The sequence below is a fragment of the Enoplosus armatus genome, chromosome 19 (assembly GCF_043641665.1).
Source record: "Enoplosus armatus isolate fEnoArm2 chromosome 19, fEnoArm2.hap1, whole genome shotgun sequence".
NCBI classification, from domain to species: domain Eukaryota; kingdom Metazoa; phylum Chordata; class Actinopteri; order Centrarchiformes; family Enoplosidae; genus Enoplosus; species Enoplosus armatus.
This window is the reverse complement of record NC_092198.1, coordinates 5341492-5358501: the sequence shown is the minus strand read 5'-3', so window position 1 is coordinate 5358501 and position 17010 is coordinate 5341492. Positions and strand designations below refer to the sequence as shown.

At 42.0% G+C, this 17010-nt stretch overlaps 1 protein-coding gene across 1 annotated transcript; it reads right to left on the bottom strand.

The window, feature by feature from the left end:
- Window positions 1-7199: 7199 nt before the first annotated feature.
- ankef1a (ankyrin repeat and EF-hand domain containing 1a) lies at window positions 7200-16281 on the bottom strand. Its single transcript, XM_070926202.1, has 10 exons — window positions 16092-16281; window positions 15511-15672; window positions 14157-14356; window positions 13839-13988; window positions 13543-13666; window positions 12437-13259; window positions 11482-11708; window positions 11252-11400; window positions 8488-8643; window positions 7200-7355 (listed from the first exon to the last, which is right to left on the bottom strand). The coding sequence occupies exons 1-10, from the start codon at window positions 16279-16281 to the stop codon at window positions 7200-7202; spliced, it is 2337 nt and encodes a 778-aa protein (XP_070782303.1).
- Between the last annotated feature and the right edge of the window lie 729 nt (window positions 16282-17010).

Genomic DNA, 17010 nt, shown 5'->3' with positions numbered 1-17010 from the left:
GGCCAATTTTTTTTTGAATACACTCCTTCACCAGTTCTCCCTCTATCGCTCACACACACACACACACACACACCTCACCTTCTATTGTGTCTGACTTGAAAAACAACCACCCCTCTCTCTTGACCTACCATAACCCCCATGCAAATCTCTTTTGAGTCACCTCACTCTCCTCCTTCTCCACTGTTGCTCACTTTAACTCCTTGTTATCCTCCACAGGCTGTCAGGCAACAAACCCTGCAGCATATTTCTATCTTTACAGGCATACGCGGTAATACCAGGAGCACACGAGGGTTCACGGATGTTTGGGATCCGGTTAATTGTTTTCTCTCTGTATCTTTTGCTTTTCCCGGCTGTAGCAAACTGCAGCTATGGATGCAGCATTATTACCATGCAGTGAGGACGATGAATGTGATGTGCAGAGCTTTAAGGGGAATAATGCTAATGAGAAACTTAATCACAAGTGACAAAAACTCTTCAGACTCCTCATTAGGCCCCATGATATTTTACACGATAAATACATCACAGGAGGAAAAGAACGAATGTTTCTCTCTAAAATAATACATCCATAATCTGAAATGTTTACTTCCTATCAAAATAAAATGGGTGCTGATATGAAAGTCCCTAGAGATTCGAATATCATTATTGGAATTATTACTTATCCTGAAAGATATTAGTAATGTGTTGATGCATGAGTGGCAGGAGGGTTTCTAAAAGTTTTCTCTCCTTGTCACGCTGTCATTTTCCGTAACATTCATCTGTATTATTTATATGCTTATCAGAAAGCCCTGCTGACAATTCCTTATATAACATTCATATTTTATGACTGTGTTTCCTGGTTTAAGTTTGATTAAAATGTCCTTCTTGCTCAGGAATCCAACTACTGCTGAGCGATGGGCCACTGTGGAGGCCTTAATCAACAGGGAATGTGTGTGCATAAGTGTGTGAGCAGGAGAGAGAGAGAGAGACTGAGCACGTCTCTCCTTGGGGGTGCCAGTTTGGGGAGGGTGCAGATGATACTGCAGTATAAAACAGAGCCAAATGCAAAGACATAACAACAGCTGTTAAACTTTTCTAGTGGACATGGTGCAGCCTGTAGGAGAATCTCATCACGTTGTCAGCCAATAATTGAATATAAAATTGACTGTAAATTCCATGTAACCAGATATAGTGTACTGCTGTATTTCAGCAGTTTGAGACTTAATTGTTAACAGGGTTAAGCTGTACGCCCAACACTGACATATTTTCACTTTGTGAAGTTGATATGGTGAACGTGTTAGCAAACAGTTGCTTATTGACACATCCAGCAGACACAGAGCGACACTAGCATTCAGTCGTGTCACTGGCCACCTGATGAATAACAGAAAAAGAAAAGGAGAGTGTGTCTTTCCAAAGTCAGATATGAATTATACACTTTCCTTCGGTATAATAAAATATTGCGATCAGTGAAGCAATTAAGGATACCTTGAAATTATACTTTTGGTGTTCTCTTTTGTAAAAACCCTTTTCATGTTTGCTAGTCTGGTTCTCAAATTAAGATGTATCAGATTAGTTAGCTTTCATTTAAATATGTCCTCAACATTGAAAACAAAAAATATGTTTAAAACCCATTTAACATGTATTATTAATAGCATTGGAAAAGCATTTGCTTGATAAATGATATTGCAGATAATCATTTCAAAATTCTACACTGAAAGTCAAAGTAAAATGAGGCAAAAACTACTGTGGTTTTAGGCTAATGGCACCCCTCTGGTTTTCACAATCAATGCCAGCAACACTAATGAGCTGTTTTTAGGGCAGATGAAACTTCTCTTCCTACAATTTAAAGACGGCAGGCAAAGAAAAGCCCAGTAACGCCAGAGCATACCTTACAGAAACAGCATAATAAATTACAACATCAAAGGGTTCAGTATCTGACCCTGGAATCTGTTTTAAAATCACTCTCAAGCTCAACAACGTTGCAGGTTTTAATCCCACTCTGCTACAGAACATTTCTTTACTAACTCTATAAAAGACAAGATAGAGATAAACTGAAATGTATTTTCCGATCTCTCACATGTAACGCGACAGAATTATAGACAGTAAATTGCTGCAGCTGTAGTCTATCCTGCGAGATATTTATTGGATCTGTTTTTGGTCTCTTTCCCAGGAATTGGTCTGTTTATCCGAGCCAAGGCCCAGTCCTCTGTTTGCCACCCAGCGTTATTGGTCTCACTATGAAATTCAAATCAATATCCTTATAATAAAAGTCCCTGGCCTGCAGCAAATTGGAATCTATAGCTTGGAAAGCTAAAGAGATCTATGACACCGCCACGGCTGCACTAACGAATGATGAATCACTGCAACACACACACACACACACACACACACACACACACACACACACACACACACACACACACACACACACACACACACACACACACACACACACACACACACACACACACACACACACACACACACACACACACACACACACACACACACACACACACACACACACACACACACACACACACACACACACACACACACACACACCTGCACAGGTACCAAACATCCATAGACAAACCCACAAAAAAATGCTTACACACAAACACACCAAACACACACATGCGGTCCTGTTGTGTTACATATAGTCAGTCAGGCTTGTGTGAAACACGACTCCCTCATCAATAATGGATGGTAAACCAGGATCTGTACAACGCCGCCATTGTTTCACTAGACACAGCATTTCCATAGCCCTGCTACTGTGTTTACAGTTATTGGCTCTTTTGGGAAACAGAGACACCATGAGCAGTGAATCCATCTTAGCATGAAATAACAGGAAATTGATTTTCTTTAAACCTAAAACTGTGAATATAATTTGTCATCTAACTTTTTAAGTTATGGACGTGGTGTATTCAATACCATTAATCAAATAAAATTTAATTAAAAATAGAAAGGCTTACCACTTAGCAAAAGATAAAGGAATTTACGTGATTTATGTTCAGTGTAGTGTATGCACAGCATGTGTATATCATGTCTGCCCACATAAGAGTTGAAAATGCAAGTCTCTATTAATCGGAATAAATGAAAAAAATGAATTGGCAACTACATTCAGTGGCACTTTATTAGGTGCACCTGTAAAATCTAATGCAATCCAATATAACAGTTCTACCTTTACAAAGTTAAATAATGTTCAGTTTTGATCAACACTGTCTGAGCGGTATTAATTCAACTGTATGTTTTCTTATTGAGGTTGAAGTTTGCAGTGGTGTTGAACTGAGCTGCATTATTGAAAGGTGTTTTTATAAAAATGAGGGGGGAAGAATATCTGAAACACATTTCAATATAATGCAGTCCAGTACAACACCAACCCTAACTACGAGTTAATACCTCTTGGAGAGTTTCAACATCAAATGGCCTTTAAATGCTTCGTAAAGGCTGAAAGTGTGGCAGGGCTGCTGGATTACATTCGATTGTTTAGGTGTATATAATAAAGCACCCAGGGAGTGTATTTTCATAATTGAAACAAACTGTACTGATGGTGCATCTGTGTGTATTTCAATGTGTGGCTGTGCATGCGAAGGTCCAGACGAATGTCTGTATGTGTACTGTATGCTTGCTTGCATACAGTATGCAGTTATTGGATTATATGCATGGTGAGCCCGCCTGTGTGCATGCATACGTACTGGAAGTAATGCTTTAATATATCGTAATGATAACATACTATAATGTGGTATAACAGTGATAACATACTGAGGGTGCGTGTATGTCTGTGTGTGTCTGTGTGTGTGTGTGTGTTCCAGTGGGTTGTTTTGGGAAGTGAAGGGGTTGGAGTGCTGAGTAAGCGGTGCAGGACCAGAGCTGGGAGACTGCAGTGCTGCTGGCAGCAACACACACTGATCTGAGCTCAGACTGATACTCAGCAGAGGGGGGAGGAGAGGAGAGAGAGGAGAGGAGAGGAGAGAAAGGCTGTAAAATAAAGTATTGGATGTTCACTTTTAGCATATATGCACACTCACATTTTAGCACAACACACGTGCACTCCCACTCACACGGACAAATATAACACACACACACACACACACACGTTTTCCTCATGTGAGGCACAGCAGAGCCTCAATGATGTAAACAATCACACATACAAATGCACACACAGGCCTACATACACATGCACAGGGGTACACCGTAAACACACACATAGTACTACACACATGCATACACATACATAAACATACTGCATTCACATAGGAAAACTAATATCTGTCTACGATATAGAGCCCCATGAAGCCTCATGAATAAAATAAGCATTCCCAGATATAAAAACAGCCACATATATCTCTATATGCTCTTTAAAATAGACACATGCTCGCACAACAGGAAAACACCAAACCACGCACACCCACAAGCAGACATACTGCAAGACCATATAAGCCCGAGCCCACGCCCTGACAGACACACTGCGTCACGGCCAGCAATCAGAGCCAGCAGCCTTGTTTACTCCCTCTAACCTGTGTGCCACTTATTGTGCTAGAAAAGCCCTCATCTTCTCCTCCCGCCCACTCCTCCGCTCCCCGGCCACCCCTCCGCCGCGCTCCCTCCCCATCCTCTGAGTCACCCTCCGCTGCTCTCTCTTCTCCACCCCCCTCTCCCTCCCTCCCTCCCTCCAACCTCCACTCATCTCCCATCCTCATGTCCTTTCGCCTTCCCTTCCCTTCCCCTCGCTGTCAGTCCTCTCCTTCCCTCATCTCTCTTGCCTCATTATGAATGGCTCTGCTGGGCTTTCAGGGATGTTTTTCACTCTCGATTCACTGTCTCCGTTTCTCCCTCTGTAGATCATTGCATATGTGTGTGCCTCTTGCTCTGCTTTCATTCCTCTCTCCTCCGCCCCTCTCATCGCTCTCATCACATCCCTGTCATCAATGGTATTGTGACTATGTATATTTAAACAATCCAGGCCCTGTGTAACAAACCTCAATGCCGTTACCCCCCCCCGCCCCCCTCCACCCGTATATTTGATTATATAACTGCGTCCCCATGGACCTTGAGGACACTGCAATCTAATTTTATCTGGTGATGGTGGTGGTGATGATGGGAGTGTGCATCAATGCGACATTTAACACAGAGAAAGCTTTCAGTTTTCTGAATACAGACACCAACAACTAAAACATGACCCAAACACTGTTCAGCTCCAGTCAGCCACCCTGAAGCCATTCATGGTTCATCAGTTCATCAAGGCAAAAACAAAACGTGGAGAATTCTTAACCATCTTATAATGATTTCCTCTTTTCAATAATACTGTATGTGAAAGGCAGATTCCTGTTTCAAAGCAGCCTGAGTAGCTAACATGAAAACAGTAAACACATGGCTGCCATTTTGATGTCTTTCTGTGCTAGAAACACAAGAGCTCCCTCCAAGTTTCCTGTTCCCTCAGCTTAATAAACAACCAAACCCCTGCATTGCTAAATTTGCCAAACAGCGCCACACCTTGGTTTCAACATGGAACTGCATCTGGCTGGAGAGCAGCTATTTTCTGCCAGCAGCTTGATGTTGTGCAGTTAGTTCCAGCAACATGAAATCAAATACAACAGCGCTAAGGAGACATAGTGACAACTAAACTGAGTCTCTGTCTGCATAAACAGCAAAAGTGAAGATTTTGAAGAGTTTTGTGTGCAGTACATGTGTAAGAGCATGTTTCACACATTATGAAGAATGTTCCAGTAAGGAAGGAAGGAATGGAAAAAAATAAAGCTGGTATACACAAAGTAAGCCACCAGCCACGTCTTCTCCTTTCTAATTAAGTAAGTAAGCATGTTTTTTTGTTTGACCGAAGTACACATGTAAGTGCATTTTTGGATCCATGTTTGTATGTACTAAAAAGAGTGTTCAAGCAATGAAAGAAAGAGAGGAAGGATGAAAGAAAGAACAAAAGAAAGGACGGGAGGACGGATGGACGGAAGGAAGGAAAAGAGGCTGCAAGGGAGGAAAGATTAATGAAAGAAAGACAGGATGCAAAGAAAGAAAGAAAGAAAGAAAGAAAAAGAAAGAATATTCGTTATCCTCTCCTCTCCTCAGCAGCGTCCTCCTGCCACTTCAGGCTCTATCAGACTCTTCATGTCTCTCACTGCAGCTCCAGCCACTGCAGAGTCAGGGGAGGATTTCAACCATCTTCCTGACTGCAGTATGTACTTACAGTACAGCACTACTCCCAGTTTTAATTCAGTCACAGCCTGCAACACAAAAAAACTGTTCTTCTTTGGATACTTAATGTAATATCCATCTAAGTGGGCCTATTAACAGCTTGGATGGTTTTACTTAGTTACGCTGAGCAAGTGTAATGTGAGTAATGTCCTATTTCAGTTGTCCTATCAGTATATTTAAAGGATAGATTCGCAGTTTTTTGAAGTCTGGCTTAAAACAATGGTCAGGTGCCCATATAAACGTTGTAACAGCTTTTGCTTGCTGTAATCATTCACCTTGGCCATTAAGAGATCCCCTCCTGATGTGCTTCCTGTGTAAGTGATGGGGGACAGCATCTGCAGTCCTTTTTCTGTGTAAAAACACTTTCCAAAGTTTATCTGAAGCTAAGACAAGGATTCGACAGTCTGGTCTAATCAAATGAAGTGAGTGCCTTACAAATTCTTCTTCAAAGTCTTTTTATTTTATAATTCCCTCGTAATGACCAGTATGAACAGGAGGAATGGTTACAGACTTGAAAAAACTGTGGGTTTGAATCAGGCTAAAAGCAGAGTAAGTACAATAGCCACCAATTCTTTATTCATGTACAAAATCTTTATATTCAGTACATGTTCCAGTGTATTGACAAATATATGTCAGCTTTTTGCTTTGTTTGACATTGTTTGACCTGCTGAGCATTGTGGATGTACAGTACCAAATGGTGTGTATGCTAAAAAAAATGTGATTATTAATAAAAGCAGATTCTCCCCTTGATAAGTTAGCGTGATTAAATTATGCATGTACTATCCTACTGACAATTTCTGACTATGTATTGACATTGACACTAAATGAGGCTGAAAAGTGAGAGGTTTAGTATCACGATGTCCAGCTATGTCAATTAAAGCTGCTGTAATGAAAATAGATGAATCCAAAATAAATCCAATGTCCATAATTGTTACAGGTGGCCAGCCAACTCAATTATTCCAAAATGTCTGAGTGTCTCCGAGTGTCTCTCTCTGCCTAACCTTCTTTCGGTCTTAGTCTGTCGTCTTTGCCAGCTGCAGTGTTTTCGTCTGGATGTTCTGGCCGAAAGGCATCATGAAGTCGTCAAAGTCCACCTCAAGGGACAAGAGCTCCTTCCGTCTCTCTATCTTTGACATCAGCTGGCTGGTTGTGGGCGGCTTCCCCCAAACCTGAGACAGATGGACAGGTCACAAAAAGATACAGACACTGCAACAAAAAAAAAAGAGAGCTGTGTGCGTTCAAATGAGCTTCTGGTTGTTAAATTACAATTATGAAAGTACCCTCTTCAATTGTTTCCTATGGAAGCCTAATTCCGCCATATGACAAAGTGGGTGAGAAGTCTGACTAACTCACCACTTGTCCCTTACAGGTTCATCTTACATATTACATTATTATTTTCTACATTTTGCAATAATATTTTGCAATACCATTGCTTTTGTAACACTGCATTACTTACTATCCCGGGTTTGTTTGTGTTAGCATTATGTTGCAGTCCACATCAAAGCACATGTAGGTTAAAGCAAACACACATTTACCTTTATTGAGTTGCAGGTTTGAATATTTGTTCCTTTGTTCAGACCCACCATGCAGTACTATTGTTTGGGAGGGGGCCCCCCAGCATTTCCTGATTTTTAAGGCTTTTTACGTCATGGCTGACATCACTGGGCCAAACCAAGTGGAGGGGGTTTCTTTTCTGCAGGAAAGTTTTCTTTTGTTTGTTTGAGGCATTCTAAGTAAAGTGTTAGGGTTACTTACTTATTTAAAGAGCATTTTAATAATGTCAGTGAGCTGAGATGTAAGCCCATAAATATTATGTGATTTCCTGATGTTAAGTTCACTGTGTAGCTTAACCCGCTTTGTTTTGGTACTGGCTGAAGCGGCCTAGGTGTGAATTGAACACCCTATATATAGTCAGTTGGATTTTCGTTCCTGGAGAGAGGTGAGGCCGTGCTGCTGTAAACATGTGCTGTTAGTTCATTTTCAGCACATATTTTGAGATACTAGGTAAGTATTTTAAGATACTAAGTCATTATTTTGAGAAAGTTTCTCACTTTGGAGTGTAATAAATAATAAGGCCTTTAAATATTTGGTTAAACCAGACGTTTTGCATACCCTATGCAGCAGCAAAATAGTTAAATAACAATAAACAACTGATAGTTTAAAATGTCTCAAAATTGGTAAAAATGTATGTCACAGGCAGTTTATGGGATATTTTCAATGGCATGTTAAGGCAGGAAGTAATAAGCTGTGCTAAGCAAGCAGATGATACAGGCAACCAACAGTTCATAGTGATGAGCCTACCGTTTTTGGCACAAAGGTGATATCCGCAGTGTTTGTTTTCCCCGTAGTGATCCTGGTGTTTTGCAAGATGACGCTCTTTGAATCCTTCTGAGGAGGAGTCTTTCCTGCTGTTGCAGTCGATGTCTCTGCTCGCACTACACCTTCCACAGCAACGCCCTGTAGGGGGACACCGGGATTTTCAGATTTACCTTATTTTATCCAAGGACTCTTAGTACAAATCAAAGGTCTTCAAGTGTCAAATTCAGGTTAGTCAGAGAGAGAGATGTTACTGAGGAGGGCTGGAGGGGTTAAGGTGCATCAAGACAGCAGAAGACATCGAAAATAATACACAAATGTTTACATGTAATATGTGTTAGTTCTATGATTAAAACTACAATTTGACGGGTGTGCGGTCTAAGAAGACCATGAACAGCACCAACCAAATGGTAGTTGTGATTTAAAAATAAAATTGAGAGATAGCAGTTAAATGAAAGAATTTTGGAGGATAGTGATAAACATTGATCAAAACATTAAGCTTTTTCAGACATTTGAGTTGTGCGAATTGTCTGCTTATTGTCCCCTTCTCTCTCTAAAATAACTTACCACAAAAGTAAAACCCTTTACACACACAAACACAAGCTAAAACAAACTGCAGTTGTGGAAATAGTTATTACTTTTCTTGCCTGTAGATGGTGCACATCCAGATGTCTACATCTGCACTTTAACCTGCTGCGACTCTCTTGCCTGGTGATGCAGGTTGGACTGGCACTGAAGGTCCTGTGCCTCTGCAGTTGGATATTATCTGGGCCTGGTTTCAGGTGCTTTACATCAATTAGACTGAAACTGTGTCTCAGTCATGTCCTTTATTTCAAATGCTACCTTTAGTTCAAATACTCAAATCTTGGAGCCACAGACTTCTACTAACAGTAAGGCATGTTGCACATGTTTGTATTGATAAGGTCTCAACACTGAAGGTGTCTTCCTATTTCTGTAGAAGAAAAACTGAACTGAACTGAATTCTTACTGAAATATGATAGAGGTCAGTCCAAGAAATGCAGGTTCTGGAGTCAATACAATAATCTCTCTATGGCTACCTCTGGTCCATCTCCACAAGCCAACTTACATTTGGGCATGTAAGCTTCCCGTCTGTGTCTCAGTCATTTTGTTGGTTTAAATTGTTATGTCTTCACTGAGTATTGCGGTGGTTAATATAGCTGATTTGTATGGCCACCATTTTGATGTTTAAACAGTGAAGTTTAAAGATTGGATAAACTTTAAAGGCTCTTTCGGGTGCCCTTATTATGGCTTTAAAAAACCACTTGACAAATGTATTAGGGTTAAAAGACACTGGTTCAGTCAAACCTATATATGTATAAAGCTTCCACTTGATTGTAGGTGTCATATGAAGAGCATGTGACTGATCAACCCAGGATCACAGGTTCAAAGCCATAACTGAGTATTACATTGCAATGAAAAGCATGTACCTTGACTTGAGGGTGCATGCATTATTTACAGTGACTGACTTGCTCATAAGTCACGGTGGATGGAAGTTTAATAGGCTTATCAGTTTCTTATAGTAGTGAGCAAATTTCTGCAATTCTGTCAAGATTCATTGCATTCATTTGCCATTTACTGCAGACGTTTGGCAGGAGCAGAAACAGGAAGAGGGCTATATTGCCCCTATGCTTTCCAATTTATGATAAAAAATGCTCAGTGGGTAGACAGCTCCATATTCTACCTGTGTGCAATTTATCCTGTTTGATGGACTTCGTCTTGCCCCCCAGAATTGCTGCTTGCAGCTATAATGAACTATGAATGCTGCTGATGAATTTGCGGCTACTTTCAGAGTTCTAATGACAAAATCAATACATTTTGTCAGATTTTAGCCTCATTATAGGAAAAGGAAATTATAGAAAATTGAAGTGCCAGCGTGTTGTAGTTGTAACATAACACATCTGGTCTAATTTGCTGCTTACAAGTTGCTGCCTTACAACAATCAGATCTCTTTACAGGCTTAGGTTTCTCATGCTGAAAGAAGAAGCTGGAGTGGACAGGGTGGAAGATTACCTCCAGTCACACGTTGGTTAAGTTTTACTTTAACATCATTTAAGGTGCGTTCTGACATTGGAAACAACGGAACCGGCAGCAGCAAGGAGAGGCATGGCAACTGCTGCTCTGGTGAACGCGCACAGCTATTTGCCGCTGCACTCAGATTTCATGATGGTTCCACTTTTTCAACTTGCCGCCCCGCCTCATCATGTGACCATGGCAACCATATAAACTGCAGCTAGGGAACGATACAGGAGCTGATTTTACTGGTAGCCTATCTGAGTTCAACACACCTCTTCACCAGCAGAGAGCAGACAGATCAATGAAGACCAACGGTATTGGAGCAACATCAGCTTAAAAGTCTGAGTAGCAGCAGCCTGTGGTGTACAGACTGGTAGGCTCGGTGGTAGTCGGGAGCCATGGGGGGATGTGTAGCAGCAACCACTCGCTGTCTGAAAGCACCTAGAGGTCATGTTCTGTTGTAAAATATGGTATCAGATATGCTAATAACTGCAGGAAATTACCTTTTCAAATGTGTGACTTCGAAAAAAGTCATACATTCTCCAAATGAGCCTGAATGGGTTTTGTGGACAGTGAAAAGTGAACAAAGAACAGAGTGAAATTTTAATTTCACACACATACACAAACAAAGAAAACAGGAAAAGTCTGAAGCCACAAGAATTTAATATGTTTTTAGTGGTCTGGTAAAAAGATTTTAATGGAGTCACTTGGGTACCTTTTCTTTAGCAGGTTTAGGGTTTTGAGCCTTGCTCCCTTTTCCCTTTGCTGTCTCCTTTGGTTTAGGCAGAGAATCCATCTTGTCTTTGATCAAGTCAATTATCCTGGAGTCTGCAAAAGCTCTGGCGATGTCCAGGCAGTTTTGTTCTAAAGGACAATAAAATATTGTCAATCAAACAGTAGTATTTTTCAAATGAACTTTTATACATTTCTTTATACATTTCTAACCTTTCTTGTTCTCTGCATTAACACTGGCACCGGCCTTGATGAGGAAGTCCACACAGGAGGGTCGAGAGCTCTTGATGGCCCTCATGAGGGGCGTGCCTCCGCTCAGTGCCCGGGCATCTATGGAGGCCCCGGCCTCCACCAGAAGTTCAATAAGTTCCACTTGGCCAGCGTGAGCCGCATGGTGGAGGGGCGTCCAGAAGAACTGGTCACACATATTCACATCAGCCCTGCGAGGAGCAGGTATCATCATGGTGTGTTTAAAGAGTCCCTGACCAGGGACATATATCTGATCTGTGTACTTCTTCCAGTTGAGTTAAAATCTCAAGGTATGAGTAAAAGTATTTTTATTAGGTTTGATTTTTTACTTTTTAATATAATTTACCTAATACATGGAACAACACTGAAATATTAGATAGCCTCAACACACCAATCAAGGAGAGTTTTCAAAATGGCCTCTGCTTGTACCATGTAATAAAAACCTAACTTCTTGTATTAAAGGAAGGTGCTGAAATGTTTACTGTTAAATGTTAACGGTAGATTACCTATTCTAAACAACTTTCAAGACTCTGCAAACTAATTTTATAGTGTAATGAAATAAACAGAAACCAAGGTTGGAAATAAATCTAAACAATTTTAGTAAACTCTGCTTAGGTTAGCAATAGGTGTTAGCTATAACACACTCCTATATAGTAGTTTTCATTGTTAGTGGCGGGGTCTGCCATTCCCTTGCAGGATTCTAATAGCCTACCTATGAACAATGCATTCGCAAAAACACTGCATCCAGCATTACTTTTATATTCCTTTAACCGTATCAGAGCTATATTTGCGCTGACAGTCTACAAAACAGGACATTGTCTACAAAACAGGACATGAGGACATGAGGACATGAGGACATGAGGACATACTTTTGTTTCCAAAGTGTAAAGCGAAAAAGAGAGAACGTGATCTTTCTCACCCCTGACTGAGGAGGTACTGAGCCACCTCGTAGTTGCCACTGGAGCAGGCCACCATCAGCGGAGTCTTGTAAAACGGATCTTGAACATCCACAGGAACCCCTTGACTGAAAGCAAGGTCCAGAGACTCCAGGTCTCCACTCTTCACACAGTAGTTGATACTGACGTAGACCTTGTCTGGCTTTTCTATGTACCATCCTGAGTCATTCATTATGGGATGTTCTGGCGGGTGATCGCGGTCAAATCGACGGATGTCTGAGCAGTTGTAGTATGTCTCAATCATGAAGTGGGGTGGGCCTCCGTCTGGTCGCCGGGGCATAAGCTCTGGCGGGAGGGTGCAAATGGGCATGGGGAGCACAAATTTACCCTTCTTCTTACCTCCTTTCCCTCCCTTTTCTCCCTTTTTCTTTTTAGGCATATAAGAGGAGAGGAGGAATGGTTTCTTGATGTACTTGACGCCTTTAATGAAATCATTAATGTTGACACACCCCTCTCTTCCCTTGTCATGGGCTGAGATAACTGTATGGAGTTGGTCTAGTTCGACTGGAGCTTTTAGTTCTTCTAACAATGATATAAACATCTCGGACGTAACTGTGTCTGATTTGTTCCCAAAGGCTTGCCGTAATTCAGTCTCGTACTCGTGTGACCAGTCATGGAGGGTCAGGACCCAAAGATCTGACATGAGGCTGACACCACTGGATTTGCTGCCTTTTCCCTGTTGCCTCTCGGCTTTCTTCAGCTCCTTGGCTGCTGCTTTGTGACCGGCGTCTTTGGCAATCTGACGTGGGAGCAAACCTTCCTGGTTCTTCAGTTTGGGGTTACAACCTGAACATAGAGCAGAGCTTTAGGACAAATATAAACACATGATAGAATTACCTAATTTAATTTGGGACTGTATTTGCAGCTGGATATTCCACCTCTTTCTTGTTTTTTTTTCGTCAAATACTTGACCATGAAGATAATTTAATTTATAAGCTTATGACTACAAAAACAGACCAGCAGAAAGCCTGTCTTGACCCTGGGACGGTAGTTACCACAGAGCTATCTTTAACAAAAAAGCTGAAATTCACTGCAGGATGGCCATTATTGTTAGACTCTCGCACAGCACCTCTCTGTGCCAGGAACCTGCAGCAGTTAGCATTGCCCGTGGCAGCAGCGTAGTGTAGAGCTGTGCAGTCGTCTAGGTTGATCACACCCATGTCTGCCGAGTATGCAGACAGCACCTGAATCACCTGGAAGACACAAAACACCACAGAGAAACACAATTACAGAACCCTAAATGTAAAATCACACGGTAGCTAATATAGGGAGACAATCACAATGCTAGGATTTCACTACAGCTTCACATTATTTAGCCACCTTCTTCATAGTAAAAAAGTGACAATGGGCGAGCAGATACTACACCTCAAAAAAGCCACCCATGGCAGCATAGTGTACTGCTGTGAGGCGTTTCCGGTCCAGGGCATTGGGGTTTCCCCCTTTCTTGAGAATGGTTTTAACCAGCTGCAGGGAGCCTGCCTTGGCTGCCCCCATCAGCGCTGTGACGCCAGTTTTCTGTGGAGAGAGATGAGAGGAGTCAGTCTTAGGTTAAACAAACCGCATGAAGAACATATTGGCTCTTCAGGAGTATGTTGGAACTGACAGGATAAGCTGTCAGTTCCAACATACTCCATGCCACTGCATCAGTTCCCAAAATGCCTCAGTGTTAGTCCAATTTTTAACCTGATTTGTTGCATTGGGGTCTGCCCCTCCATCCAGCATGATGAGACACATGGGGGTGCACTCCCGGGCTTTTTCACACATCAACTGGAAGACATGAGTCCCCTGCGCCGACACATTGTTGACATCTGCGTGGCACTTCAGTGCCACCTGCAGGCAACGGGTGTGGCGCTTGGTGGGGTAGATACAGTAGAACAGCACACCTAAGTGAGAGGATGGAAAGGGGTGCAAAAGTTAAGCAAAAGCCAGGGTAGACACCCCAAGTTCACGCGTTGATGCGCCTTTTCTCTCTTACTTATCCAGATAAGTTTCACAGGCAAATGTGTGACTATTGACACCCAGCCTACTGGGGGAAAGGCTCAGCTGTGAGTGCTGAGACTGGGCCGAACCAGTCCTTGGGGAGAGAAGGGAGATATCAGGTTACTCAGCATGTTTCACAGGAGAGGATCACCATTAGTGGTTGATCTGTAATTAGATGTACCCACACAGCCTGACACACACACACACACACACACACACACACACACACCATACAGTACATACATTATGCAAAGGCATGTATTCATGCACACAAGCACACTCAAGTTCTCTCTCTCTCGCTTCCTCCTTCCCTCCCCCCGTTCACTCGCTCTCAAGAGAGTGACATTTGCAGTAATCGATGCCTCGGACGCACTGTAATTGGGGTCATTATCACAATTCCTGGTGCTGAATACAAACTTTAGGCTCGCTGATTGGAGTTGTCCGGGATACCGCCTGCTCATCAATATGTAAACAGAAGCACCATGCATTTTCATGAGTTGTAAAACAAGGCAAGGCATTCAGAACGAAACTGCTGGTCTAACTTGAGATGGAAAACACCTCTACTTAAGAAATTGACACTCACAAGTTCAAATTATACTATTATACAACTAATACAACCTTTTATGCAACTAATGATTATGTCATAAAACATAAATTCATTGTGTCTGCCAATACATCTATATATTTAATTATTAGCATTTGTCCACCTCTTTACTGAACCCACTGCATGCGTTAAATGTAGATCTGGTCACTTTCATCCTCTCTTCTCTTCTCGACTAATTCTGCTGTCTTTTTAATTCACATAATTGTCTCTTTTAGTTTTCCAGTGCTTTCTATTCAGTTGTTAACATATGTGACTGACCTGTGGTAGATGTTTTGTTGTTTAGGTCTCTCGTGCAATTTAAAGATTTCGATCTCAGTAAAACTACTTGATTTAATAAAGTACTGATTTAATAAACTATTAAATCAAGTGTATGTACTATTCTGCTCTTCATTTTTCCAGAACCCACCATCTGCACATGCAATATGGCAAATGGCAATGCCTGCTACTGCTCACCTTTGCCCTCAGTGTCTTGGAGCCTCAGGTTAGCATGGCTCTGGGCCAGCAGTGCCACTATGGCATCATTGCCCAGCTCAGCAGCTAACATGGCGGCGGTGTGGCCCTTCTTGTCCTGGATGTCGGGGTGTGCTCCCTGGGAGAGAAGGAAGGTGACCAGGTCTGTAAGGAGTCAGGAAGAGTAGAGAAGGCGTCAGGAGAGCCAAGTGACTTTTTGGTTCTTCGCACAAGTCTTAGCACAACAGTTTGGATAGTAGTCTTGTGTACGTGCACTCTTATAATTCCCAAGCATTATTGTACAATATTAAGGCCTTGCATGAATAAACCAATAAAATCCAAGACAACTCATGTAAAATATGGATTTTGGAAGTTGGAAACACTTAATTAAAATTACATTACAATAAACAGGATATAAACAGTATTAAAGTTAAGTAAACATACAGTACTGCTTTTAAATGTTGGCCACTACCAAATGTGACTGAATCTCAACTGGTACAAATTGCTACAGAAGGCCAGTGGAGCACCTTGTTCTCTTAAATAGAGCGTATACAATCTGACGGAGTAAAGAAGAGGCCCATCACCCTGATTGCTGGCTGAAACTGCCACGTGGAGCACCCCTGTGCCGTCTTGCGGCTCAGTGAGATTGACGAGGTTTTCCACCCCAAGGTTCATCATCTTCTCTATTTGCACTTTATCCCCTTTGTGGACGCACTGCAGCAGCCGGTAGATCTGCAGGACCTGCAGGCGGCCCTCTGCTACTCTGCCACTCATTATGGGGTCAGCTGGTGGAAACAATTAAAAGGGGAGATATAAGTTCCTGACAAATATACAATAATGTCAACATGAGCCATTACTGTGAGCAGTCAGTGCAGCAAACATGTTTTGCTTTGTTTGTATTTTTTCATTTTCACGTTTGTTTTCCTAAAACAATGAACACACTTTAAGTAAGCTAAGTTTAGCTTCACTACTACTGACCCCTTGACCCGTGTTGACCCTGTAGCGTCACTGACTGTTGCACGAATGAGCATTAAAAACGCTGTAAATAAACATTTAACGCTAGCAGTGTAGTTAAACGGTACATTAAAAGGTAGAATAATAAACCCTCCGTCATCATTACGCCCACCTGCACACTGAGGTTAAAGGGATAACGTCAACGTTAGCTAGCCACCCGGTGTTTCCTTGTTTGGCACGCGCTTCTTACCGTGCTGGAAAACTTTAAAAGTCCTTTGTTGTTGACTTTGTTGTTCACATACCCAGCACGTCTTGACAAGGAGGACAGTTTCTCCACACGGTCCTTACTTTATTATAAAGCACAACCTCTCACTTTGTGTAAACCGGAGGAAGAAAACAAACTCAGCTCCATGGCAACGGAACGCGTGAAAATACCGGGAAGGACGTTTTGTCCTTTGGTGGTGTCTGATGCTGCCTTCAAGTGCTGGTGATGAGTTCGGTAATACGCACTTTGCGGCTCCAAATACTCCAAATAGCAGCGAGGAAAGA

Coding starts and splice junctions, on each gene's coding strand:
- ankef1a (XM_070926202.1), bottom strand. CDS start 16,281: ATGAGTGGCAGAGTAGCAGAGGGCCGCCTGCAGGTCCTGCAGATCTAC. Junction 15,673..16,091: donor AGTTTCAGCCAGCAATCAGG/GTGATGGGCCTC, acceptor GACTCCTTACAG/ACCTGGTCACCTTCCTTCTC. Junction 11,401..11,481: donor TAATGCAGAGAACAAGAAAG/GTTAGAAATGTA, acceptor ATTGTCCTTTAG/AACAAAACTGCCTGGACATC.